Source organism: Ictalurus punctatus, chromosome 14, assembly GCF_001660625.3.
Source record: "Ictalurus punctatus breed USDA103 chromosome 14, Coco_2.0, whole genome shotgun sequence".
Taxonomy (NCBI): Eukaryota; Metazoa; Chordata; class Actinopteri; order Siluriformes; family Ictaluridae; genus Ictalurus; species Ictalurus punctatus.
Window position 1 is genome coordinate 4,857,586 of NC_030429.2, and position 26,207 is coordinate 4,883,792.

The 26,207-nt window shown below is 36.9% G+C and overlaps 1 protein-coding gene across 7 annotated transcripts in view; it reads right to left on the bottom strand.

The window, feature by feature from the left end:
* Positions 1–25,833, bottom strand: part of LOC108261451 (von Willebrand factor A domain-containing protein 5A) — a 27,694-nt gene extending 1,861 nt beyond the window's left edge. Inside the window, exons 1-21 of one of the 7 annotated variants that reach the window (XM_053685527.1) lie at positions 25,644–25,828; positions 21,562–21,764; positions 21,165–21,387; positions 20,808–20,974; positions 17,577–17,691; positions 17,186–17,361; positions 16,858–16,946; positions 16,247–16,391; positions 15,046–15,125; positions 12,774–12,888; positions 11,399–11,548; positions 11,028–11,137; positions 10,304–10,521; positions 10,114–10,143; positions 8,740–8,781; positions 7,284–7,325; positions 4,710–4,745; positions 2,260–2,301; positions 1,749–1,790; positions 480–506; positions 93–232 (exon numbers count right to left, since the gene is read on the bottom strand). In XM_053685527.1, the coding sequence (XP_053541502.1) occupies positions 93–232; positions 480–506; positions 1,749–1,790; positions 2,260–2,301; positions 4,710–4,745; positions 7,284–7,325; positions 8,740–8,781; positions 10,114–10,143; positions 10,304–10,521; positions 11,028–11,137; positions 11,399–11,548; positions 12,774–12,888; positions 15,046–15,125; positions 16,247–16,391; positions 16,858–16,946; positions 17,186–17,361; positions 17,577–17,691; positions 20,808–20,974; positions 21,165–21,387; positions 21,562–21,764; positions 25,644–25,683 (2,232 nt within the window). In that variant the 5' untranslated portion in view covers positions 25,684–25,828. The other 6 variants (XM_053685528.1, XM_053685529.1, XR_008397801.1 and 3 more) reach the window with 6 other exon arrangements.
* Positions 25,834–26,207: the final 374 nt, after the last annotated feature.

The following is a 26,207-nucleotide window of genomic DNA, read 5'->3' on the forward strand; positions in this document are numbered from 1 at the left end:
AAAAAAAAAAAAAAAAGTAATAATTTTGGCTTTTTGGGTAAAATTGCATCGGGGTCACACATGTTATATAGACATATTTAGTGTGTATTAACCTGTGCAGGAATCTGCTCGAGCAGCTCTTTTTCTGTCCTCCCGAACACCTGTGCCAGCATGGACTCCATTTCCCAGCAACCCAAAGCCTTCTGGAGGGAGACGAGTTGCAACAACGGCTCCTTTGGAGACTCAGAAATTTCTACAGAGATGTAAATATAGATGTACAAACATATGTAGATCTTACTAATTAGTAATTTAGTTTAAATTTCATCAGTAATTTGTATTCAAAATGAGAAGTTCATTAAACCACAAATATATATATATATATATATATATATATATATATATATATATATATATATATATATATATATATATATATATATATATATATATATATTATATATATATATATATATAAATCCATTATAATGTCTGAACATTACCTGGGATAATGTCAATATCTTTATAACCTAAAGCAATGAAAATTGTTTTACCACAAGCATATGAGAATTGAGTTAAGCATTTACACTGTAGCACTTCATTAACTCCAAATATTTTTCAAGTATCACTTAAATAATTTTCAACTACCCAAGTGGACACATTGCAGATAGTATTTTTAATGAATTATTAGTCTAATGATACAGTCGTGTCTATGACATTCTGAGCAGGATACCAGAGTTTTTCCACTCCAATCTTGGCAAATTATGTTTTTATGGGTCTCGCTTTGTGCACAGGCCCCTTAGCTCCAGCAATGGGAAATCTTAATGTTGCAGCATACAAAGGCATTTTAAAGACTTTGTGGCTACAGTTTGGAGGAGGAATACATTTGGGTGTGATAGTCAGGTGTCCACATATTTTTGGCCGTATAGTGTATATTCAATAATCAAGTCAATTGGCTATAAAAATAGTATCTTGAAGAGGCAGAGTCTCTCAGAAGTGAAGATGTGCAGAAGTTCACCAATCTGCAAAACAATTTGCAAATCATTGCATTGTGTTTTTATTTACATTTTACACAGCATCCCAACTTTTTGGGAATTGGGGTTGTTTTTCCAATCTTCCTCTGTCCAGTTTCGGTGAGCCTGTGCCCACTGTAGCCTCAATTTCCTGTTCTTGGCTGACAGGAGTGGAACTTCAGCATTAATACATTTAGTTTAACCAAGTAAGTTAATTGACTCTTTTAATTAAATTATTTAAATGTTAATGAAGTATAATGTCCATTGACTAATGTTTATTCAATCCATGTCTCCAATCCACACCAATTGGTAAAAGTGCATTATTATATGTTCCTAAATGTTGATAAATTGACATTCAAATTTAGTATTAAGCCTTGATTCAGAATTTTTGGCATTAACAGGTTAATTAATGTGTTGATGTCAGCTAAGGAAAACTTACAGAGATACTGTATATTTACATTTATGTTGAACAAATAATTATATATTTTTTAAAATCAATACAGTTGGAAAGTTACTGGCTCTGAGAATGTACTCTACAAAAGTAATTTAAATAAGCCTTTATCATTTGATAAGTAAACAATTCCAGGCCTCTCGATCTGACAAACACCATATTATATCATAAATTATTGCTTTGGTAGTCCAACATCTGAATAAAAAATACTGGAGACCTCTTTTAAAGTCCCAACAGTAGGTGCATATTACAGATGAACGGAAGTACACAATGATTTTTAAGAAGTATTTAGTCTAGCATTCACTTACGGAAACTAGGAAGACCCCTTAGTATAGGCAGCTGACTCCTCTCTATACAGAGGCAAACAAAAACAGGATGTTAAATGATTCATGTGCTTTTTATAATGTATACATACAGAAAAGCTCAATTATTCTAATAATCTTATATGAAAATTTGTTTGTGTAGAAATTTGTTCAAGTATTTTGAAACAAAAATTTGCCATTTGCATTTAGGAACTAAACAGAATCAAACAAGGAGGTTATATTCTCAATGAGCTCAGTGAAAGTACAGCAAACCAGCTATGAGCTTCCTGTAGCACTTTTTTTTTAATGAAGTTTTTAATTTATTATACATGTTTGCATATTTTTCATGACTAAACAATGAAAAGCATGACATATCTTTTATTTTACACTGAGACATAAACAGTGGCTTTCCAACATACAAGGATATGCAATACAATTAGTCTCATAAATTTGAGGGTACAGTTTTAAAATAATAATTAATAATAGTATTAACAAACTCCTGTGTTCAGTTACTTACCGGTACACGTCCTTACAAATGGTCTCTTGCTCGCCACTATGCCTATACAGGCAAAAACAGGAGGTTAGATACTTTATTGGAACTGTTTGTTTATGCTTTCATAAAAGCAGTAAAACCATGAATGCTCGCTCGCTCGCTCTCTCTGTACAGTGTTGGTGGGATTGGAAAAAGACTAGGTGGCATATTTCCAATCTTCCTCTGTCCAGTTTGGGTGAGCCTGTGCCCACTATAGCCTTAATTTCCTGTTCTTGCTGACATGAGTGGAACCTCATCTTCTACTGTTATAGTCCATCCATCTAAAGGTTTGACTTGTTATGTATTTTGAGATGCTTTTCTGTGCACCATGGTGGTAACAAGTGTTTATTTTAGATACAGTAGTATTCTTGTCAACTTGAACCAGTCTGGACATTCTCCCTAATCAACAAAGTACGAACTGTCACACACAGGATGGTTTTTGTTTGTCTTTGCAACATAGCAACAAAGCAGCACAACTGGCACCAACAACCATGCCACGGTCAAAGTCACTGAGACACATTTTCCTCATTCTGATGTTTAGTGTGAAAATTAACAGAAGCTTTTTAAATGCATCTGTATGATTTCATGCATTGTGCTGCTGCCACATGATTGGCTGATTGGATAATCTCAGGTGTTTCAGTTTGGTTTGTTATATACAGTGAGATTGATAAATGTTTAAACATAGCAAAAAGTTTTTGTTATATTAGCTGTCTACAACAGCATACAGGTGCATCTAAAAAAAAAAAAAATTTGAATATTGTGGAAAAGTAAAATTTTTTCCCGTAATTTAATTTAAAAAAGTGGAAATTTCATATATTCTAGATTCATTACACATAAAGAGAAGCATGAAGTTCTTTAAAATCTCCTTGTAGACGTTGCATCTCGCTGCATCTCGCTGTCTCTCGACTTGAGAAAACACAGTGGACCAACACCAGCAGATGACATGGCACCGCAAATCATAACTGACTGTGGAAACTTCATACTTCAAGCAACTTGAATTCTGTGCCTCTCCACTCTTCCTCCAGACTCTGGGACCTTGATTTCCAAATGAAATGCAAAATTTACTTTTATCTTCCCCGTCATTGTGGTTGTGTGTACTGGACCAGACTGAGAGATTAAAGGATCAGGAAACCTTTGCAGGTGTTTTGAGATAATGATCTGATTAGAGCTCTTCTCAGGTCGACATTTCTGTATTATAAATTCTTTATTTTAATATTTTGAGATGCTGGATTTTTGGTTTCCTTGAGCTGTAAGCCATAATAATCAACATTAAAACAAAAAAGGCTTGAAATAACGAACCTAGAATATATAAAAGTTCCACTTTTTGAATTAAATTACGGATAAAAATGAACCTTTCCACAATATTAAACTTTTTTGAGATGCACCTGTATTAGAGTTTAAATTTAATATGAATATGAGCTCAAAGTGCAGAATTACAACTTTTCATTTATTAAAGAATGACACATTGCACATTTGAATGGTTTATAGTTAGATTTTACATTGTGGCACATCCAAGAGACAAGTTAGTTCCTGTCATTTTATTAAGAAATGAGAGATTGAGAGTGCTTACAACAGACTCCTTCCATAAGTGTTAAATAAATGTCTTATAACTAATCTCCACCACATCAAGGATTATAATTTTGTTAAACAACCTGTTTTTAAATCCATTTATTATTAGTCTTAGACTATGTGGAGCATCCACTGTACAAGTCCCAGCACAAAAGCTGTTACTATAGTAACAATTACTATTCAAACCAGTCCATTAAAATATAAACATATCCTTCATGTTATAGCCAGAACTACCCATGCTTTTATATAAAAAGTAATGCACATGTTCTAACCAATCACATTTGAGCATTCAGCAGTGCTGTGGCATAAAATATTTACATACTGTATTTCCAATTAGAAACAAATATTGAAACAGTACAAACATTTAACTTACACATAATGTCAGAGCACAAACAGTTATTTACACTTACCCTTGTTTGCTACATGCCGAATTCCACCACCATTTTAGAGAAAGTTTTTTTTTTTTTTTAAAGAAACAAGAAAATATGTTAATAAATATTTAGAAAAGGTACGCAGGTATGGATGGAGGGGGTTATATTCTCAATGAGCTCAGTGAAAGTACAGCAAACCAGCTATGAGCTTCCTGTAGCACTTTTTTAAAATAAAGTTTTTAATTTATTATACATGATTGCATATTTTTCATGACTAAACAATGAAAAGAATGACATCATTTATTTTATTTTACTCTGAGACCTAGACGGTGGCTTTCCAACATACAAGGGTATGCAATACAATTAGTCTCATGACTAATTGTCAATCATGAAACTAGCTGTATTGCATATCCTTGTATATTTTAAATTTGAGGGTACAGTTTTACAATGATGAATAATATAAGTACTAACAAACTCCTGTGTTCAGTTACTTACGAATACATGTCTTTATACGTGCAATCTTGCTCATCCCTGTACAGGCAAAAACAGGAGGTTAGATACTTTATCGGCATTGTATGCTGTTTATGCATAAAACACTAAAAGCAAGATGATGTTATTCATCACTCACTCACTCACTATGTGTGTACAGTTATGGTGAGATTGGAAAAAAAGACCAGGTGACATATGAGATGTGTTGCAGTTATCAAAATTAAAATTACTTATTTTTTCCTTAAGACAGTACATTTCCTCGGTTTAAACATTTGCTATGTTTTCTATGTTCTATTGTAAATAACATATGAGTTTATGAGATTGGCAAATCATTGCATTCGTTTTTTTATTTACATTATACACAGCTTCCCAACTTTTTTGGAATTGGGGCTGTATTTCCAATCTTCCTCTGTCCAGTTTGGGTGAGCCTGTGCCCACTGTAGCCTCAATTTCCTGTTCTTGGCTGACAGGAGTGGAACCTCATTTGGTCGTCTACTGTTGTAGTCCATCCATCTAAAGGTTTGACTAATGTATTTTGAGATGCTTTTCTGTGCACCATGATGGTAACAAGTGTTTATTTTAGATACAGTAGTATTCTTATCAACTTGAACCAGTCTGGACATTCTCCCTAATCAACAAAGTATGAACTGTCACTCACAGGATGGGTTTTTTTGTTTGTTTTTCGCACCATTCTGTGTAAATTTAAAATACTGTTTTGTGTGAAAATCTCAGGAGAACAGCAGATTCTGAAATACTCAAAGCAGCACAACTGGCACCAACAGCCATGCCACGGTCAAAGTCACTGAGACACATTTTTCTCATTCTGATGTTTAGTGTGAAAATCAACAGGAGCCCTGACTAAGTATTGAGTGCATAAATTAACATAATTTTCATCAGGTCCACATCTCTGTATTATAAATTCTTTATTCTAATATTTTGAGATACTGGATTTTTGATTTCCATGAGCTGTAAGCTGTAGACTTCAAGATTAAAACAAAGAAAGGCTTGAAATATTTCACTTTATGTGTAATGAACCTAGAATGTATGAAAGTTCCACTTGTTGAATTAAATTACAGATTAAAATGAACCTTTCCACGGTATTAAACTTTTTGGGATGCACCTGTATTAGAGTTTAAATTTAATATGAATATGAGCTCAAAGTGCAGAATTACAACATTTAATTTATTAAAAAATGACACATTGCACATTTGAATGCTTTAAAGGTAGATTTTACATTGTGGCACATCCAAGAGACAAGTTAGTTCCTGCCATTTTACCAAGAAATAAGAGATTGGGAGTGCTCCTTCCATAAATGTTAAATAAATGTCTCATAACAAAAATCTCCACCACATCAAGGATTATAATTTTGTTAAACAACCTGTTTTTAAATCCATTTATTATTAGTCTTAGATTATGTGGAGCATCCACTGTACAAGTCCCAGCATAAAAGCTGTTAGTATAGTAACAATTGCTATTAGAACCGGTGCATCTAATTCATGTTATAGCTATAACTACCCGTACTGTTATAGAAAAATAATGCACACCTTCTAACCAATCAGATTTGAGCATTGTGGTATAAAAAAAATGATATACTGTATTTCCAATTATAAACAAGTATTGCAACAGTACAAACATTTAACTTGCACATAATGTCAGAGCACAAACAGTTATGTACACTTACCCTTGCTTACTACATGCCGAATTCCACCACATTTTAGACAAAGTTTTTGAAAAGAAAAAGAAAATATGTTAATAAATATTTACAACAGGTATGCAGGTATGGATAAAACATTAAAGTTCCCTTAACTAACATTAATTACTCCATTAGTTAATATTATTACAATGGTTAATACTGACAAATTATAAACTTCAGCATTAATACATTTAGTTTAATCAAGTAAGTTAATTGACTTTTTAAATAAAATTATTTAAATGTTAATGGAGTATAATGTCCATTAATTAATGTTTATTCAATCCATGTCTCCAATCCACACCAATTAGCAAAAGTTACATTAGTGCATGTTCCTAAATGATAAATTGAAGTTGAAATTTAGTATCAAGCCTTGATTCTGAATTTTGGTACTTAATAACTTAAAAATTAAGATGCTGGTTCATATTTGTCATAGTGGGATTCATTTTTCTCATTGGTGGTTTGAAGAACAGTTAATTTGTGATATTGTCACAAAGCTGCTTTGTGACAATGTCCATTGTTAAAAGTGCTATACAAATAAAATTTTATTTAATTGAATTAATGTAGGTGTTGACTGTTTGGCTTATTTGATTTATTATTTTAGACAAATCAATCCATAAGTTATTTTGTTAATTGCTGTTGTGCTGTAAAGCTAAAGTTTAGTGTTTCTCAGGTTAATTAATGTGTTGATGTCAGCTCATGAAAACTTAATGTAAATTATTACAGAGATGCTGTATATTTATGTTGAAATTATGTATTATTTTTCTTTAAATTAATAAATACTTGGAATGTTACTGACTTCTTTTAAAGACCCAACAGTAGGTGCATTTTACAGATGAAAGGAAGTACACAATGATTTCTAAGAAGTATTTAGTGTAGCATTCACTTACAGAAACTAGAAAGACTCATTGGTGCAGCCACCCGACTCTTCTCTATACAGAGGTAAACAAAAACAGGATGTTAAATGATTCATTTGCTTTTTATAATGTACATATACAGAAAAGCTCCATTTTTGTAATAATCTTATTTGAAGATTTGTTTGTGTATAAATATTTTCAAGTATTTTGAAACTCATGTTTGTATTTAGGAACTAAACAGAATCAAACAAGGAGGTTATATTCTCAATGAGCTCAGTGAAAGTACAGCAAACCAGCTACGAGCTTCATGTAGAATTTTTTTTTGTTAAGTTGGCCACCAGGTTTGCACACATCTCAGGAGGGATTTTGTCCCACTCCTCTTTGCAGATCTTCTCCAAGTCATTAAGGTTTCGAGGCTGACATTTCGCAAGTCGAACCTTCAGCTCCCTCCACAGATTTTCTATGGGATTAAGGTCTGGAGACTGGCTAGGCCACTCCAGGACCTTAATGTGCTTCTTCTTGAGCCACTCCTTTGTTGCCTTGGCCGTCTGTTTTGGGTCATTGTCATGCTGGAATACCCATCCACGACCCATTTTCAATGCCTTGGCTGAGGGAAGGAGGTTCTCACCCAAGATTTGACAGTACATGGCCCCATCCATCGTCCCTTTGATGCGGTGAAGTTGTCCTGTCCCCTTAGCAGAAAAACACCCCCAAAGCATAATGTTTCCACCTCCATGTTTGACAGTGGGGATGGTGTTCTTGGGGTCATAGGCAGCATTCCTCCTCCTCCAAACACGGCGAGTTGAGTTGATGCCAAAGAGCTCCATTTTGGTCTCATCTGACCACAACACTTTCACCCAGTTGTCCTCCGAATCATTCAGATGTTCATTGGCAGTCTTCAGACGGGCATGTATATGTGTTTTCTTGAACAGGGGGACCTTGCGGGTGCTGCAGGATTTCAGTCCTTCACGGCGTAGTGTGTTACCAATTCTTTTCTTGGTGACTATGGTCCCAGCTGCCTTGAGATCATTGACAAGATCCTCCTGTGTAGTTCTGGGCTGATTCCTCACTGTTCTCATGATCGTTGCAACTCCACGAGGTGAGATCTTGCATGTCGCCCCAGGCCGAGGGACATTGACAGTTCTTTTGTGTTTCTTCCATTTGAGAATAATCGCACCAACTGCTGTCACCTTCTCACCAAGATGCTTGGCAATGGTCTTGTAGCCCATTCCAGACTTGTGTAGGTCTACAATCTTGTCCCTGACATCCTTGGAGAGCTCTTTGGTCTTGGCCATGGTGGAGAGTTTGGAATCTGATTGATTGATTGCTTCTGTGGACAGGTGTCTTTTATACAGGTAACAAGATGAGATTAGGAGCACTCCCTTTAAGAGTGTGCTCCTAATCTCAGCTCGTTACCTGTATAAAAGACACCTGGGAGCCAGAAATCTTTCTGATTGAGATTAACAAACTCCCGTGTTTATTTACTTACGGATACATGTCCTTACAGGTGGTCCCCCACTCGCCGCTATACCTATACAGACAAAAACAGGAGGTTAGATACTTCATTGGTGCTGTATGCCATTTATGCATAAAAGCACTAAAACCATGAATTCTCTCTCTCTGTGTGTGTGTGTACAGTGTTGGTGAGATTGGAAAAAGACCAGGTGACATATTTCCAATCATTCTCTCTCCAGTTTTGGTGAGCCTGTGCCCACTGTAGCCTCAAATTCCTGTTCTTACTGACAGGAGTGAAACTTTGTGTGGTCTTCTGCTGTTGTAGTCCATCCATCTAAAGGTTTGACTAATGTATTTTGAGATATTTTTCTGTGCACCATGGTTGTAACAAGTGTTTGTTTTAGATACAGTAGTATTCTTGTCAACTTGAACCAGTCTGGACATTCTCCCTAATCAACAAAGTATGAACTGTCACTCACAGGATGGGGTGTTTTTTTGCTCGCAACATTCTGTGTAAATTTAAAATACTGTTTTGTGTGAAAATCTCAGGAGGTCAGCAGTTCCTGAAATACTCAAAGCAGCACAACTGGCACCAACAACCACGCCATAGTCAAAGTCAGTGAAACACATTTTCCTCATTCTGACGTTTAGTGTGAAAATCAACAGAAGCTTTTTAAATGCAGCTGTATGATTTCATGTATTGTGCTGCTGCCACATGATTGGCAGACAAAAACACCATGTTAGATGATGTGTTTTTTGAATAATGTATACATACATAGAAAAGCTCAGTAATTGTAATAATCTTATTTGAAGATTTGTTTGTAAAAGCATGTTCAAGTATTGTATTATGGAACTCGAATTTGCAGATTGCATTTAGGAACTAAATCAAAGTGTCGGTGGCATAGGCGCAGCCATTATGCCTGAACAGAATCAAACAAGGAAGTTAAATTATTTTATACTGCAAACCGGCTTTGAGCTTCCTGTAGAAATTCTTTTTTTGAAATTTTAATTTCAATTTATTGTATATTACTGCATATGTACAATGACCGGATCAACAGGATGAATGACAGGCTGCATGCTCATGTCATAGTTATAATTTTACTTTGAGACATAGACAGCTTCTACATGGTTACATCTGTTTGTATTGAGCAGTGATAAGTGTAACTGTATAATAACAGCTATTTTTCTCGAGTTATAAACAGAGGATAATAGCAAATCATTGATTAGAATCAAACATTAAAACGGACAATAACCTTTATTACTGTAATTAATTTAATGAACCATTTATATTATTAATCATTGTCAAATTGTACCCTCAAATTCCCAACTTATTAATGAAGGAAATATAATATAATATTAGTGTCATGGTCCCATAAGTCTTTACAAACTCCTGTGTTCAGTGACTTACGGTTACAGCTCCATGAATGTGCCATCATCACTAAACACATATAAACAAAAACAGGAGGTTAGATTACTTATGTGCTCTATATGGTGTGTTTATGCTTAAATGTACTAAAACCATGAATGTTAATCACAATAATCCTCATAAAATTAGTTGAACGTTTGAGTAAAAAGGACTCAGTGAAAAGAATACTGACTAGGTGTAGGAATTCTCCTCTTCACCAGTGGTCCTTTCACAGCTTGTCTGCTGCCCTTATGGACAGCTATGAAGGCTGTGTGAGAGCTGCTCACTCCAGACTGCTTACTCAGTTCCACCACTCTGGCCTTCAGAGCTTCTTTATCAGCTCCATCATCCTGCTCGTCCCTTTCCAGGGAGCGGATCAGAGAGCGAGCGCCCAGCCTGTGGATGGCCAGTCTGCACAAACACACACAAAGCTGAATGAGTAACAATTAAGCAGATTACTCTAACTGCTATTCTGTCATATTGAAATTAATTAAGATTTGCGCTATACTATAATCTTGACCACATGTCTTCCATCATTTGAGATGCCTCTGTTTTCATAGTTCTCAGTTATCTTGGAGTAGTTCAGCAAGATCTAACAAGTTAAGACCACATGTCCACATGTCTCGAGTAAATATAATATTTCATTTTGAAATAATCTGAATGACACCATGACCCAAATCCTTCATAAATTTCTAGCTGCTTCAGCTTATCCCACTAAACTGTCAGGGACTTTGGTACAATCCATGGATACTATCAGATATAGTAGCTTTTACTAATAGTTGAATACTGTAAACTGAGTAAGCTAGTATGACCCCTAAAGCCACTCAGCCAGGGGTTATTACCTGATTACACACACATCATAAGTCACATCGTAATAAGATGAGATACTGGTTGCTTGTACTATATGTGGCAGTTACCCGCTATTCTCAGCAGGCTTCAAGGAGAAGTGGACAATGTTTGAGACCTCTTGGTCTCTTAGGTGGTACTGTACTGATATTTTCCCCTTAGCATCTGGTTTCTGACATTCCTAGGGACAGAGAAAGAGGCTATGTGATTATGAGTAGGTCCAGTCATTTCCTTGTACGGGACTTACAATTTATATAAATGTTTGAGCTGAATTTTCTCTCACTCATGTTGTACTTTTTCCATTATGAAATGTGCGTAAATAATTGGACTAAAATATAGAAATAAGGGAATGCATGCAAAAGTGTTTCCAAACAGTACATTCAGATTCAGAATCTGGAAGAAAAAAAAAGTTTTCTGTAAAACAGTGTGAAAAATCTCTCACCTCTCCTTTCAACTGGGCATAAATCAGTGCTCTTTGACCATGGAAAAGTGAATTAATCGGGGGGCTCAGACGGGTGAAAGACAAACCAGTCCAATCCTCAGTGATATCAATCACTGCTGGTTGCAAAGCATAGCGAAGAGACTGCATTACCTAGCATTGGGAATTAAAGACAACGAATGTTCAATAATAAGTGTGAAAATGTAGAAATATTTCTCAATAAAGCCGACTTCTGTTTGTTAGTGAAAAAGTGAGAGACAGAAAACAGGCATAATTATCTGTACATACACTCTAAAAGAAAAAAATGCTTGGTTATTTTTTTTCTACCCAAACACTGGGTTGAGCCTTTTGGGTCATTTAATTGGATTATTTTCTCAGTCTTGGGTAGTTTTTGGGTAGTGTTGTGTAACCCAACTGCTGGGTTAACTGCTGGGTCATTTTCACTGACAGTTGAATCAACGCACCCCTCCCCGACCCTGATGTCTCAGCCCAGCTCCTTGGGTCAAATTAACTCTGTTTGAATTCGCCTCAGATGGAGGTAGCAGTTTTTACACAGACAGACTGTTAGATTTATTTGGAGAAACAAGGTTCGTATCAATATATTTATCCATGAAACCATTACTGAACACTAGAAAAAGCAAAAATGTATCAATAACTGTCCAGTTTACATGACACTAAATGCACCGCTATCTTCATTAGCTTTGGATTACTTGTTTGTAATGCTCACGGGATTGTAAGTTAGTTACTCAGTTTTTGGTAGGTTTGAAACATCTCCTTTAATCAAAATCTGAAGTTTTCATCTGAAATATATGATTCATTTGAGTCATTTACTTAAGACTATATATAAACACCACTTTAACAGCTCTAGCATTACATTTCTGAACACCTTCTTGTATATAAATAAAGGAGATACCATGCTGGCATATTCATTTATAATGTGGTAGATTTTACATTTTCAAAAGGTAAAAATAACCCCGAAAATATTAACTCATTTATGAAATAAATTTAACCTAGCGTTTTTGTAAAAATGAAGCTTTTCTTTGGGTTGAAAAACAACCCATTCACTGGGTTAAAATGAACAACCCAACTTGATGGGTTAAAATGAACAACCCAACTTGATGGGTTAGTTTAGCCCAAAATGTGTTCTATCCTATATTTACCCAGACGTTGGGCAAAAAATAACCCAATCTTAAGCCAGTGTTTTGATTTTTTTAGAGTGTACTGTAAATGACCATAAATTACAAACATCGAATAATTAAAATTAAATTGTGACTACTAAAGTGAGAAGTGATTCATTATTTGACACCATTAGATTATAGTACAAGTTCCTATTAGTTCCATTTGTTTCTTTGTTGCTGTTTGAAGAACCCGGTCTTACTTTGGCCTGCATGCGTTCATTTCCTGTGATGAACTGGGCGTGGCCAGAGCTGTTCTCAGCCAATCCTGTTATGAGTGCAGAACTTGCACCTTCACCAATCCCAAATGAGAAGCATCTGTTTAAACAAAGGAGAGGATTGTAAATCCTTTATGAGCCTTCTAGATATAGAAATTGATGAGAAGAAAACTGAAACACACTAAGTAATAAGTAAACAGCTTGAGGCATGCTCTTAAATAAGTAATGATTTTTAAAAATAAATTATTTTCCTATAATCTTCTTTCTCTCTCTTAAATCTAATAATAAAAAAGCAACACAGTGGAAAACTACAAGCTAAAGCTTTACCTCTGACTGTTACATCGCACTACCAGACTCTCCTGTCATAAATGTTAAACTTTCTGCTTACAAAAAGATTTACCATACAGTGAGGGAAAAAAGCATTTGATCCCCTGCTGATTTTGTACGTTTGCCCACTGACAAAGAAATGATCAGTCTATAATTTTAATGGTAGTTGTATTTGAACAGTGAGAGACAGAATAACAACAAAAAAAATCCAGAAAAACGCATGTCAAAAATTTTATAAATTAATTTGCATTTTAATGAGTATTGAGGGGAATGAGGGGAAAAAAGTATTTGACCCCCTCTCAATCAGAAAGATTTCTGCCTCCCAGGTGTCTTTTATACAGGTAACGAGCTGAGATTAGGAGCACACTCTTCAAGGGAGTGCTCCTAATATCAGTTTGTTACCTGTATAAAAGACACCTGTCCACAGAAGCAATCAATCAATCAGATTCCAAACTCTCTACCATGGCCAAGACCAAAGAGCTCTCCAAGGATGTCAGGGACAAGACTGTAGACCTACACAAGTCTGGAATGGGCTACAAGACCAGTGCCAAGCAGCTTGGTGAGAAGGGGACAACAGTTGGTGCGATTATTCGCAAATGGAGGAAGCACAAAAGAACTGTCAATCTCCCTCGGCCTGGGGCTCCATGCAAGATCTCACCTCATGGAGTTGCATTGATCATGAGAACAGTGAGGAGTCAGCCCAGAACTACACTGGAGGATCTTGTTAATGATCTCAAGGCAGCTGGGACCATAGTCACATAGTCACCAAGAAAACAATTGGTAACACACTACGCCGTGAAGGACTGAAATCCTGCAGCGCGCGCAAGGTCCGCTGCTCAAGAAAGCACATATACATGCCCGCTGAAGTTTGCCAATGAACATCTGAATGATTCAGAGGACAACTGGGTGAAAGTGTTGAGGTCAGATGAGACCAAAATGGAGCTCTTTGGCATCAACTCAACTCGCCGTGTTTGGAGGAGGAGGAATGCTGCCTATGACCCCTGGAACACCATCCCCACCGTCAAACATGGAGGTGGAAACATTATGCTTTGGGGTTTTTTTTCTGCTAAGGGGACAGGACAACTTCACCGCTTCAAAGGGACGATGGACGGGGCCATGTACCATCAAATCTTGGGTGAAAACCTCCTTCCCTCAGACAGGGCATTGAAAATGAGTCGTGGATGGGTATTCCAGCATGACAATGACCCAAAACACACGGCCAAGGCAACAAAGGAGTGGCTCAAGAAGAAGCACATTAAGGTCCTGGAGTGGCCTAGCCAGTCTCCAGACCTTAATCCCATAGAAAATCTGTGGAGAGGGAGCTGAAGTTTCGAGTTGCCAAACGTCAGCCTCGAAACCTTAATGACTTGGAGAAGATCTGCAAAGAGGAGTGGGACAAATTCCCTCCTGAGATGTGTGCAAACCTGGTGGCCAACTACAAGAAACGTCTGACCTCTGTGATTGCCAACAAGGGTTTTTAAACCAAGTACTAAGTCATGTTTTGCAGAGGGGTCAAATACTTATTTCCCTCATTAAAATGCAAATCAATTTATAACATTTTTGACATGCGTTTTTCTGGATTTTCTTGTTGTTATTCTGTCTCTCACTGTTCAAATAAATCTACCATTAAAGTTATAGACGGATCATTTCTTTGTCAGTGGGCAAACGTACAAAATCAGCAGGGGATCAAATACTTTTTTCCCTCACTGTAGCAACTGTTACACTATTTACTTTGTAAATTAACAACACTTTTCTCTTTTAAAATACATTTATTGTTAGGCTTGAATAAAGAGTGTCTGCCGTACAAGTCCCTGTAAGCTGTTATTGTAGAAAATAAACAGTTAAAAATATTTATCCTTTTAGTTACTTAGTTTTACTCAAAAATTAAATTATGTACATCATGAATGTTTAAGCTTTAAATACCACATGCCTGTGGAAATTAGCATTGCTCTTCACACTGTGAAGAACATCTTTGGTGTTTCCTACTTCACCATCTGTAAATATGAACAGCTGAAAAGAGAGAGAAGACATTGGAAAACATCCAGGGGAAAAAATATCCACAAAGATGAAAAAAAGTATTTTGCAACATGCACTTTTACAACTCTCCCCGGAATTGTGTGTTGACACTGTATGATACTTCATTGTGTAGTCAAGCTGGCCTGTGTCAAATCCAAACCTCTGGCATTTGCTATAGATTCTGTAGTCAGTTATGAACCCTACACAGGGCGCATCAAAGGTGGAGTGTCCATGGCAGCCTTTTATATGGTCTTTCCAAACTAAAGTGAAAAAGATTTGATTTGATTTTCTGCTGAATGAAATTATGACAACAATGACAAGGCAGCTTAAATATAGGTTCAATATTTTAGAAACCTTCTGTTTAATGGTGTATGGAAGCAGGGGCATGCATGCTCCAGCACCAGTTTGTGAATGGAGGACGGGGTCGGAGAAGGTGAGTGGTAAGGAATGCACACCTGTGGAGAATTCAATTAATGAATGTTCAGTGTTCCAGTGAGTGGTGGCGAAGATAAAAGAGGAGAGAAAGCAGAGAGAGAGAGAGAGAGAGAGAGAGAGAGAGAGAGAGAGAGAGAGAGAGAGAGCTGGAAAGAAGAAGGCTCTGTGTGTGTGTGTGTGTGTGTGTGTGTGTGTGTGTGTGTGTGTGTGTGTGTGTGTGTGTTCACGACATACAATTAAATTGCACCACTGAAAAACAAGTAATAGAAAGTGAAAGTAAATAAATGAAAGCTGCTTCCTGTGTCCTCGTTTCCCCATGTAGGGATCTTTAACATATTGTTAAAATGTAGTGTTAGTAGTGTCAGCAAATGAGCTCTTTGATGCAAATTTCATGGTTTTATACCTACTTCAGGATTTTAAAAAAAGTCAGGAACTCTTTGTTTCTTTGTCCATTTACGTTCATTACTAAATTGCAGTAGTTGTTCTGGTTTAAATCATCAGTGATGGTATGACAATAAAATACTGTGAAGGGTGGGACTTTGAGAGAGATAATATGGCGTACTGGTGAGCTACTGGCCTTCACTAGCAATATAAATCAGGAAATGCTAAACAGGTCAATTAAAAAAAGTTCCATTTGTCATTGATAAATCAGTGCAGGTTTGGATGTAGAATAATGTTACCTGTCTTGGGTGGTTGGGAATGCACGGCTGTTTATAAATGTTTTCCAGAGGTCGCAGAATCTCCGTGCCCCCCATGTCTGCTTGCATCTCCTTTACCTTCTTCACGGCCTGCTCCATAGTGTCCTGACTGTACTGCACACTTTTCCTAAAGCCAGGGAAACACACAGCAAACAAAAAAACTGACACAGCACATCTAACCATCTCTGCATCACTCTCACTCATTTGCTTTCAGTAACCACTTTATCCTGGTCAGGGCCACGAGCCTATCCCGGGAATAGTGGCTATGAGGCAGGGACACACCCTGGATGGGACACTAGTCCAGTGTAGATCAACATATACCTAGGCAATTTATCTTAGCCAATGTATTTGGGAGGTCGAAAGAAACCAGACATCCCAAAGGAAACCCAAGCTGACACGAGGAGAACATGCACAGAAAAGCCACACAGACAGTAACCCGAGTTCAAAATCTGGACCTGTGAAGCAGCAATGCTAGCTGTTGCTTCCACCCAGCCCTGAATCGTTTCATCTCATTTCAGCCATGCTTGTGTCTGATTAATGAACTGAGTGACAGAAATACTCCATATTTACTGCTTCATGTGAGGGTTACTCACGGGAAGAAAGATTCATAGTGAGAGCCAAAGCCATAGATGTTGAAGTAACAGTCCATGGGGAGACTCTTCAGCAGCAGGAGCAGAGTGTCCTAAACACATCATTATTCACATAGTCAGTATATATATATATATATATATATATATATATATATATATATATATATATATATATATATATATATATATATATATGTATATATGTATGTATGTGTATGTGTGTGTATATTATATATATATATATATATATATATATATATATATATATATATATATAGTTATGATGAAAAGAGAAAAAATATCTACAGAACAGTTAAGTGTTGAGTCTTACCCTGGCACACTCGATGCGTTCTTGTGCACCTTGTCCATTATGCATGCTGCAACTCATACTGCCAGATCTGTCCATAACAAACACAAACTCACCACACGACGACATGGAGGACATCACTGACTCAGGAAACTCTGGATAGAAACTGACCATGACCACAGGGTCTCCCAGGAGAGTCCCTAACAGGATAAAAAAAATAAACAGAAAGGTAATGAAAGGAAAGCAAGAAAAGAAGACATGACCAACCAAAATTAGCTTAGCTTTTGTTTTTGTTTTATTAATAGTAATTTTCCAAAGGTTCTCAAACTTCTCTGAAAACCATAAATAGTATGCAGTTCAGGGTTTTTTCCCTTTCTTTTACCATAATTTAGTAAAGAGATTTGTGAAATTGTACCTGGCTGTGCTGAGGGAGATCCAGCCTCCACTATAGCAGTGAGCTGATGGGGATTCTGATAATATAGATACAGCTCGACATCTCGATCAAACATATGACCTGCACAAAGACTTACCTAAACACACACACACACAGAGTATACTCAGTATTCATAGAAAAAATATCTCTGCTTACGTAGAATCCTATTAAAAGTTATATGCAGATAAGAGGCTGTGTTTACTGCCAGTGTTAAATGTTGCCATAACAACAAGAAGGATGTGAGTCCTAAATTAAGTATTTGGACAATTTTGATTGTTATTTAAAATATAGTACTTCCAGTGCATATATCCACTTCACATTTCAAAAACACTGAAACACTTATATCCACCTCACGCTCATGAAAACTGCCCCTTGTGTCATTATAAATGACGTTGCCATTTTTTTGTCAGATTTCAATAAGTATCACTCATGGTAAAGGTAAAGGAGCTTCCTAATGTTCTCAGGGACAAAATTATTAAGCAAGACCTTGAACATTATTTAATTTGTTCAATAACGTGCAGGTGAAAGTTCAAGGAACAACAAATCATGACAAGACAACCTGAACCCAAACACACATATATTATTCATAATGAATAGATGCATCCTAAATGAATACAGATCCCAAAATTGAGCAGAGAGAACATTTTTGAGAGAACAGAAGGGTTTTGTTGTTGTTTTTTTTTGTTGTTTCTTTTTCAGAAAGCTTGCTGATTAAGTGATATAGCCAGTTTCTTGATCTGGGAAAGACGTCACTGCTTTGAAACAGTTGGCTTGCTTACACAGTCACATTAGATAAAAAATGTAAAATAGCCAGAAAGTTCCCAAAGTAAACTGTGTAGATTAATGGGTGAACTGTACTTTTACACCCATTAATCTATACACAATAATCCATAATGACAAAGCAAAAACACGATTTTTAAATTTGGAAAAACTGAATTCTCGCATTTAGTTAAGTATTCAGGTGTTCAGTACTTTGCAAAAACACAGTGGGCAGCAATTATAGTTTTGAATTTTTGGATTTGGACAGTTTCTGCCATTCTTTTTGGGTGATCCTCTCAAGCTCAATCAGATTAGATGGGGAGCCCCTCCGAACTGCCATCTTCAGGTCTCTCTGCAGACGCTCATCCTTCCCTCAATTCTCCCCATAACTACTGCTGAGCCGTAACTGTAACCGTCACCCCCGACTTCCATGTAGCCACTCTACCATAAAGGCCTGATTGATGGAGCATTTCTGAGAGGTTCTCCAATCTCTCTGGAGGACTTCTGAGGCTCTGTTAGAGTGCCTAATGGGTTCTTGATCACCTCTCTGACCAAAACCCTTCTAACCCAGTTATTTCATGTCTGTTTTATATACAACATGAGTTTGGATACTCAGCCAGCTCTGGGAAAAGTCATGGTGGCATCAAGATTCTCTTAATGTTATAAAGGTGAAGCATGCATGACCAAGCCAGTTTAGCCGTGTGATGTGAAAAGAATAGTTGGTTGTGCAGGACTACCCCAAGGTTGTGTGCAGTGACAGATGGAAAGATCTGAGATTTGTCCAGGGAGATCACAAGATCTTGATATGAGAATGCATCTTCAGGGATGTACAGCAGCTTGGACTTGCTGGAATGTTGGAGTCCATGCAGAAACATGAATGTTTGAGTGAGGAAAGGAGAGGATGAGTTGAGTGTCATCAGCATAGCAGTGGTATGAAAACCCATGTGAGGATATGGCCTCATTGAGAGTGTGGGTATAAAAGAGGGAAAAGATAGGAACCCAGCACTAAGCCATGTGGGATACCTGTGGAAAGTCTGCATGGAGCATATGTGAATCTCTTCAATATCACCTCATATGACAAAGCATCACTATGCTGTGCCACAGATTCCAAGACTTGTGAAGATGCACAAAAGAGTTTTGTGATTTTAGGAGGATGAGGACTAATAACAGTTTGATAGCATGAAACTTCGCAGTAATAGCCAAAATAGCAGTGTCTGTGGAGTGTCCCACTTTGAAGCAAGAATGGTTAGAATGGAGGTCATTCTGGGTTCTCAAGAGTGGATTCTTCAGCATGGGAATAATCCATGCTTTCTTGAATGCAGATGTTATGGAGTCGTTAATAATGGAAGTATTAATGATGAAGGGAGGATATCTTGGGTACGATTGCTGGATATAATAATCTGAGTGATATCTAGAAAGTGGATAAAATGGGTTAAAGGAAAAGGAGAGGAAGACGTAGTGTAGGAATCGGGGTAGGGGGAAAAGATTGTCAGATTTTACCGATCTTCTAATAAAGATGGTGGCAAAGTCATCAGCAGACAGGGAAGGAGGGTGAATGAGGAGGTGTAGGATTGAGTGAGGGAAAGATGTTGGGAAGTGTGAAAAGATCAGATGCCTCCAGCTTGCCCTTATATCTCCAACTGCTGCATAACACATCTGACATCCAAGGAGCAGAGTGGGAAGACTTCCTTAGTTTGGAAGATAGACGGCAAAGGAGGTCAAAAGTGGGTCAGTGTGAAGGATACAAAGCAATGATCTGAAATGTGGAGTGGAGTAACAACGATATTCACAGCTGGACAGGGTTACCTCAAGACCATGTCTAGAACATTTCTTGCCTTATATGCTGGAAGGGCAGTTTGAGTTTTTAGAAGAGTGAAAGAGGTGATGTCAGTAGTAAAAAAGATGAAGGAGAATGTCTAGTTCTTCAACTATGCGGCCACATTTATCCTAATGTTTGATATGAACATTAACTCTATCTGTATATGCATGGTTTTAAACATTGTGCTGTTGCTACATGATTAACTAGATAGTTACACAAATGAGGGTCTGTACAGATGTTCCTATTAAAGTGTCCAGTGACTGTATATAAAAAATACTAACAAAAGAAATATGTGTAATATACTGTGTTCTCCCTAAGCAAATGGACAGATTTACTTTTTGCAGTTTTCAAAAGTGCAGAAAGAGTGAGAAAGAGAACAAAGTGAGAAACACTATGCCAAGAGATGATGTGTTTAAAAAAAATAAAAAATAAAAATTGTATGCTAGTCATGAAGTAGAGATATGAAATATAAATGCCTGGATTGATCTAAATGATCCAATTTTGAATCCGTAAAAATTCATGAATTCATTACTCTGATGCAGTTAATCGTTACACACCTACTGGCAAGTTACATAAACTTCTCAGCTCTAGATAAGTCACATTCACCACCCCACCCCCCCCACCCCCACACCTACCTTTGCATTTGTGTGGTCTGTGTTGAGGAACATCAGGGGCTCTAGAGGACATTTGGACTCCACTTTAGTGATGGGGTTTGGAGAACTCACGTGTGCAGTAAAAGAGAGAGAGTAGGGAATACCAGAAGAACTTGATGTTATCTCTGACACTATACCACCACCTGAAGCTGAAAATAAAATGGAACACAGATTATAAGATTCATTTACCAATAAGATTACCCATTAAGCTAAGTGCATGTTTGATCAGAGTAATTCCTTAAATTGAAATGAGTGTGTGACAGTAAAGTGACACGTCTAATAATGTATGTTTAGTATGTGACAGTAAGGTGTGTGGTGGTGGATGTTTGTGTTTAGTACCGGCTGGTGTGTAGCGGGGGTTGAGCACTGCAGGCAGGCAGAATTGCAGTGAATGGTCAGCCTGTACACTCAGCTCAGTGATATAGATGAAAATGACGGCGGCGCTCTGGCCTGGCGGCAGAGAGCCTACACTCATCTTGAACACGTCCACAGACTCCTCACTCTCCTCCAGCAGAAAGGCCTGTTGACCTGAACTCACTGCATCATCGTACTGCTCCCGCGCCTGACACACAGACAAAATACATGTGTTAATGTTACATTCCCTCTCAGTGTGAGACATGTGGATTACCTACAATCTACATTCCATGCTGCACTGACATTTCTGTTAACTAGTCTACAGAATACTGCAGGTAAGATCATTAGTTTATCATTTTCAGGAAAGCACAGCTTCACTCACCTCCTGTTTCTCCTGCACCTCAGCCACTATCTCCTGGTCTGCAATCTTGGCTCTGAAATGGCAGAGAGCAGCTCCTGAAGGCATGGGGAAGACAAACACAGCCTCCAGCGGGTGCACTTCCTCATTTATATACTGCAGGGTGGAGGTCACCGTCGCTACATGCCCCTGAACCTGCAGATCCACCTCGATGTGCTTCAGTGGAACTGAGCAGGAAACATACAGAAGCCATAACATGCTGAGAAGAGTGTGTAGGGAACACAAATGTTGCAGGAATTAAATTTTACATCTCATTTGATGCTTTTCCTAAAAGATTTTTCACAGCATGTGTTAATATGAAAAAGGAGCACACAGTAATTGTTGCCTTGGATCCTTAAATATCCTTAAAATGGATTACAATAGATTTTAAAAATAAAAGGTCTTAAAATATTATGTCTTTAAAATGACTAGAGATGCAACGATGTATCGGCCAATAAAGGCAATTTTTCTACGATATCGGCTGATAGTTTAAAAACATTCATGATCAGGGCCGATTATATCCTGTCTATCAAAAGAGGGCGGGAAAACACATTGATTTCGTGCTTTGTGTAAAGAAGATGTCTCTTGTATGGAATGTCGATAAAACTGCAGTTTGTAATCTCTGTACTGATAAAATTTTACACCGGACGTGAACAGCAGTGAAGCGGGAGTTTCAGTGTCGAGTCTAATTTTTTTTTTTGCCGCGCTGCCCGAGCTGCTTTAAAGCATGATGAGTTGACAAAAAAGTACATATATATCACAGAAAAATATATTTGTAGAGTAGTATATGTCATATCCAATTAATGTTAATATATAAAAAAGTTGGTATTATATATTACAAGTTTGATGTTCAGTGATGAAGTTGAAATGCCTTTGTTTGTGGTGAGTGAATGTGAGACTAACAGGAGGTTTTTAAAATTCAGTCAATGTTAATATGAATTAATAACACTCAATAAATTAAGAAATCTTACTTTAATCTTCAGAATTTAGTTCATGTGTTAATGTTAATTAGAATAATGTGTTTTCTGTTTATGAGACCAGTTACTGTGAAACAACTTGGAGAGAATAAAGTTTTTATTTGCATTTCTTTCAGAATTGTGGAATTAATTATTATTCATTTAAAAGAAGGCTCAAAAGACAGAACTATCGGTTATCGGTATCGGACAATATCACTCCGAATAATCGGTTATCGGTATCGGCTGAGAAATTTAGTATCAGTGCATCGTCATGTATCAGGAAACTCTGGACTCAGTTCCCATCAGCCACTGCACTGCACTGCACTACATGTCACATGACCACCTGCACCTGATTCACGTTTCTGTTAATGAGCACTCTTGTGTGTATATATAGCCATTGTCTGTACTGTTCCTCTGTCTTTCGTTGTCTTAGACTTATGTCTTCTATGTCACGGTGTTTTGTTTCATGCCACGGTGTTATGCCAAGTTGTCTTCGTGTCTTTGTTTTGTTGTACGTTTGTAAAATAAACTGTTATTATATCTGCGATTGCTTCTGCCTCAACCTCGATACGTGACATGCATCTCTAATAATGACCTTTTTTTGATATCTTTGAAAAATGAGAAATTTTACTGATTTTTACTTATTTTACTTTATTTTTTATTTATTTATTGCCACAGAATTATCTATTCATTCTTATCTTTTATTTGTTTATTTCCTGTTTGTTAATGCCACTTTACCATCATCTTTTTTTTTTTTTCCAATAAAGTTTTATTGAGAAGAAAAACAAACCGACTGACACACAGCAACAATCATTCACAGTTTTGTTTCTTTTTATACTAACAAAGGAAAACAAAATTAAAAAGTACAAACATCGAAAACAATATATGCAATAAAGGGTTGCCATTTATTTAAAAAAATACTTGTCAGTACAACCCCTCATTGTATACCTTATTTTCTCGAGTTTAAAAAAAAAAAAACATCACGTCCTTTAGCCACTGGGAGATCGATGGATATTTAGCAGATTTCCAATGCAACAGTAGGGAACGTCCTGCTATAAGGGATGTGAAAGCGATAACATCCTTTTGTATTGTGCTCAAAGGAACTGAAACATCAGGAATCCCAAATACAGCAATCAATGGGCAAGGTTTTAAATCTACCCTGAGAATAGTGGACATGACAGTAAAGAAACCAGAGCAAAAACCATGGAGATCAGGGCAGAAGAAAAACATATGGCCAAGATGTCCAGATATATTACAGAAAGTCTCGACTTGGACAGATGGACTCTGTGTAAAACTTTGAACTGTATAAGTCAAAGACGAGCACAAGAAGTGTACTTGTGCACCCTCGCTATAGGACTGTAGAGGACTGTACCCTCCCTATATCATGTTCCCAACACTCTTCACTTATCTGTACTCCTAACTCCGTTTCCCATGCATTCTTAATTTTGGTGCTCGTCTCACCACCTAGTGCCAGAATAAAATCATAAATCCTAGAAATCATTCCTCTCTGATGTGGATTGTTTGAAAACAAGCTTTCCCAAGCCTGTTCAGGAGGCGCAGAGGGGAAATTAGGAAAACATCTAGAAACGAAATTCGGAATTTGAAAATAACGAAAGAGATGCGTCACAGGGAGGTCGTAAGTAGATGACAGATTGGCAAAGCTATCATCTGGCAGTTTGGCAAAGCTATCAAAGACACCATCGGCATACAGATTTCTAACTTGTTTAATGCCCTTGTCATACCACACTGAAAATGTAGAGTCCAAACACAATGGAGGAAATAGGTGGTTGTTGTCACTTATTTTACTTTAAATGAAAACTTACTTACCCAGTGCTGGATCACATACCATTTGTTTAAAAAAAAACTCAGTGAGTCTGCCTAAAGCCATCTAAAACCTTGATAACTAAGTGTGACTTGCTTGTGATTTGATCAGGCTTTTGCAGTGTTATACACTGTGGCGAAATAGAATTCATTCAGAGAAGAGTGCTTATACACTCTGTAGAGACAACAAACTTTTAAAATGTTCAAATAAAAGAGATTAACAAAAGTGATTTAGCCAACAGAGCAGAACTGTTTGAATGAATCAGTGATGAGATGAAAGGGACTTTTATCACAGGTGATGAGACAAAGATTCATGTGTATGATGCTGATAATCAAAATGATTGTAAACTCATCATTCTTTCAAATTAATACAGAATTGTCATTAATAATGCAAATAGTGCAAAAGAGAAACATTTGTTCCTGAAAGACTGTCGTTTTCATGTGTACCTCAAACAGTCAAAAAGTTATTGAATTTTAATTTTTTCTTTTTTAAACAAAAAACCCTTGATTATTTTTTAAATAGAGCTGTCTTTAATAAGAAGAGTATAATGTAGTGTGAATCATAAAATCTGAGTTTCCCATGCTTTCAAGTTTCATGAACTCCCGTATACCTAAACAGTAACAAATAATCTCCACAGGAGTACTGCCATTAAAATGAACAACTTTTTTGTTTTGGTGAATTATTTAATTTGGGTGTAACTGTTTTGTTTACTGACTTTTTGTGTGTGCAATGGTTCCCTTATAAACTGCTGATTATTTCCTTATTGTTTTGCATATTGGTGAATTGTTCTGTTTATCAGATTATTCTTTTCCATGATATGAGCTGTGGGAACTCTTCTATTTTGGTTATATTAATTTGGAGTGAGTAAAAGAGATCTGTATTTTCTTATGGTTATTGCATGAACAGAAATAATAATCTTCCTTTCTGAGAATTTTGTTTGTTTGTTTGGCTGAGTGAGGTCAAACTGATGTGGCGGTTATTTAGGCTGAACTAACAAACACCTGAGGTGACCATGCTACAGAGATCTGGGCAGATAGAAAGACAGAAATTTTACTTTGAATTCATGCTCCAGACATATAATATTTTCACCATCATATAGTAAATGTGTAGCATCCTTTTATTGTAACTAGAATAACAATCCTAGAAACAGAGATTTGGCGTTTCCGTGAAGGACCTTGTGATTATTTTAGCTTGCAATCTTGTTGTACAGCAGCTCAAGGTATCAAAAGCAAGACATGTACAGTACAGCTTTCTTTCATTTCTTCTTTTCTCTATGCACAAGATCTTACCTGGAACATTCTGGTTTGTCAACAGGCCACAGTTCACCATTTTGCTCTCCTTTTGTGGTAATCTTTGTGAAATCCTGAAAAGAAAACACTGTTTATCAGTGCGAGGTTAAATTTAATAACACACTGAGAATATCACTCACACACACACACACACACACACACACACACACACACACACAAAACACGGACAAACAGAAAGTGAAAGAGGGGAAAGCCCCTCATACAGTTTCCAGCCTGCAGCAGGGATAAGTTAAAACTTGCCATGCACTACACATGAATTTTATTTGTCACAATCTTGAAATGTTTGTCTCAGACTAATCATCCCTGTACAGCTGCTAATGAGGAAAGCGTAAAATGTAATGTAATGTAAACTGTAATGTAAAAGCAAAACCGTTATTACCATAGATAAAGGTTTGTCATTACACTGTCGTGGTGCTGGATATGTCCTGAAAAATACTCTAACTCTCTAAAATGCATGATTTTTTTTTTTTTCTACCCAAACGCCAGGTTGAACACATTGCTTTATTTTATATTTGCACAGTGTTGGACAGTTGTGTGTAACTT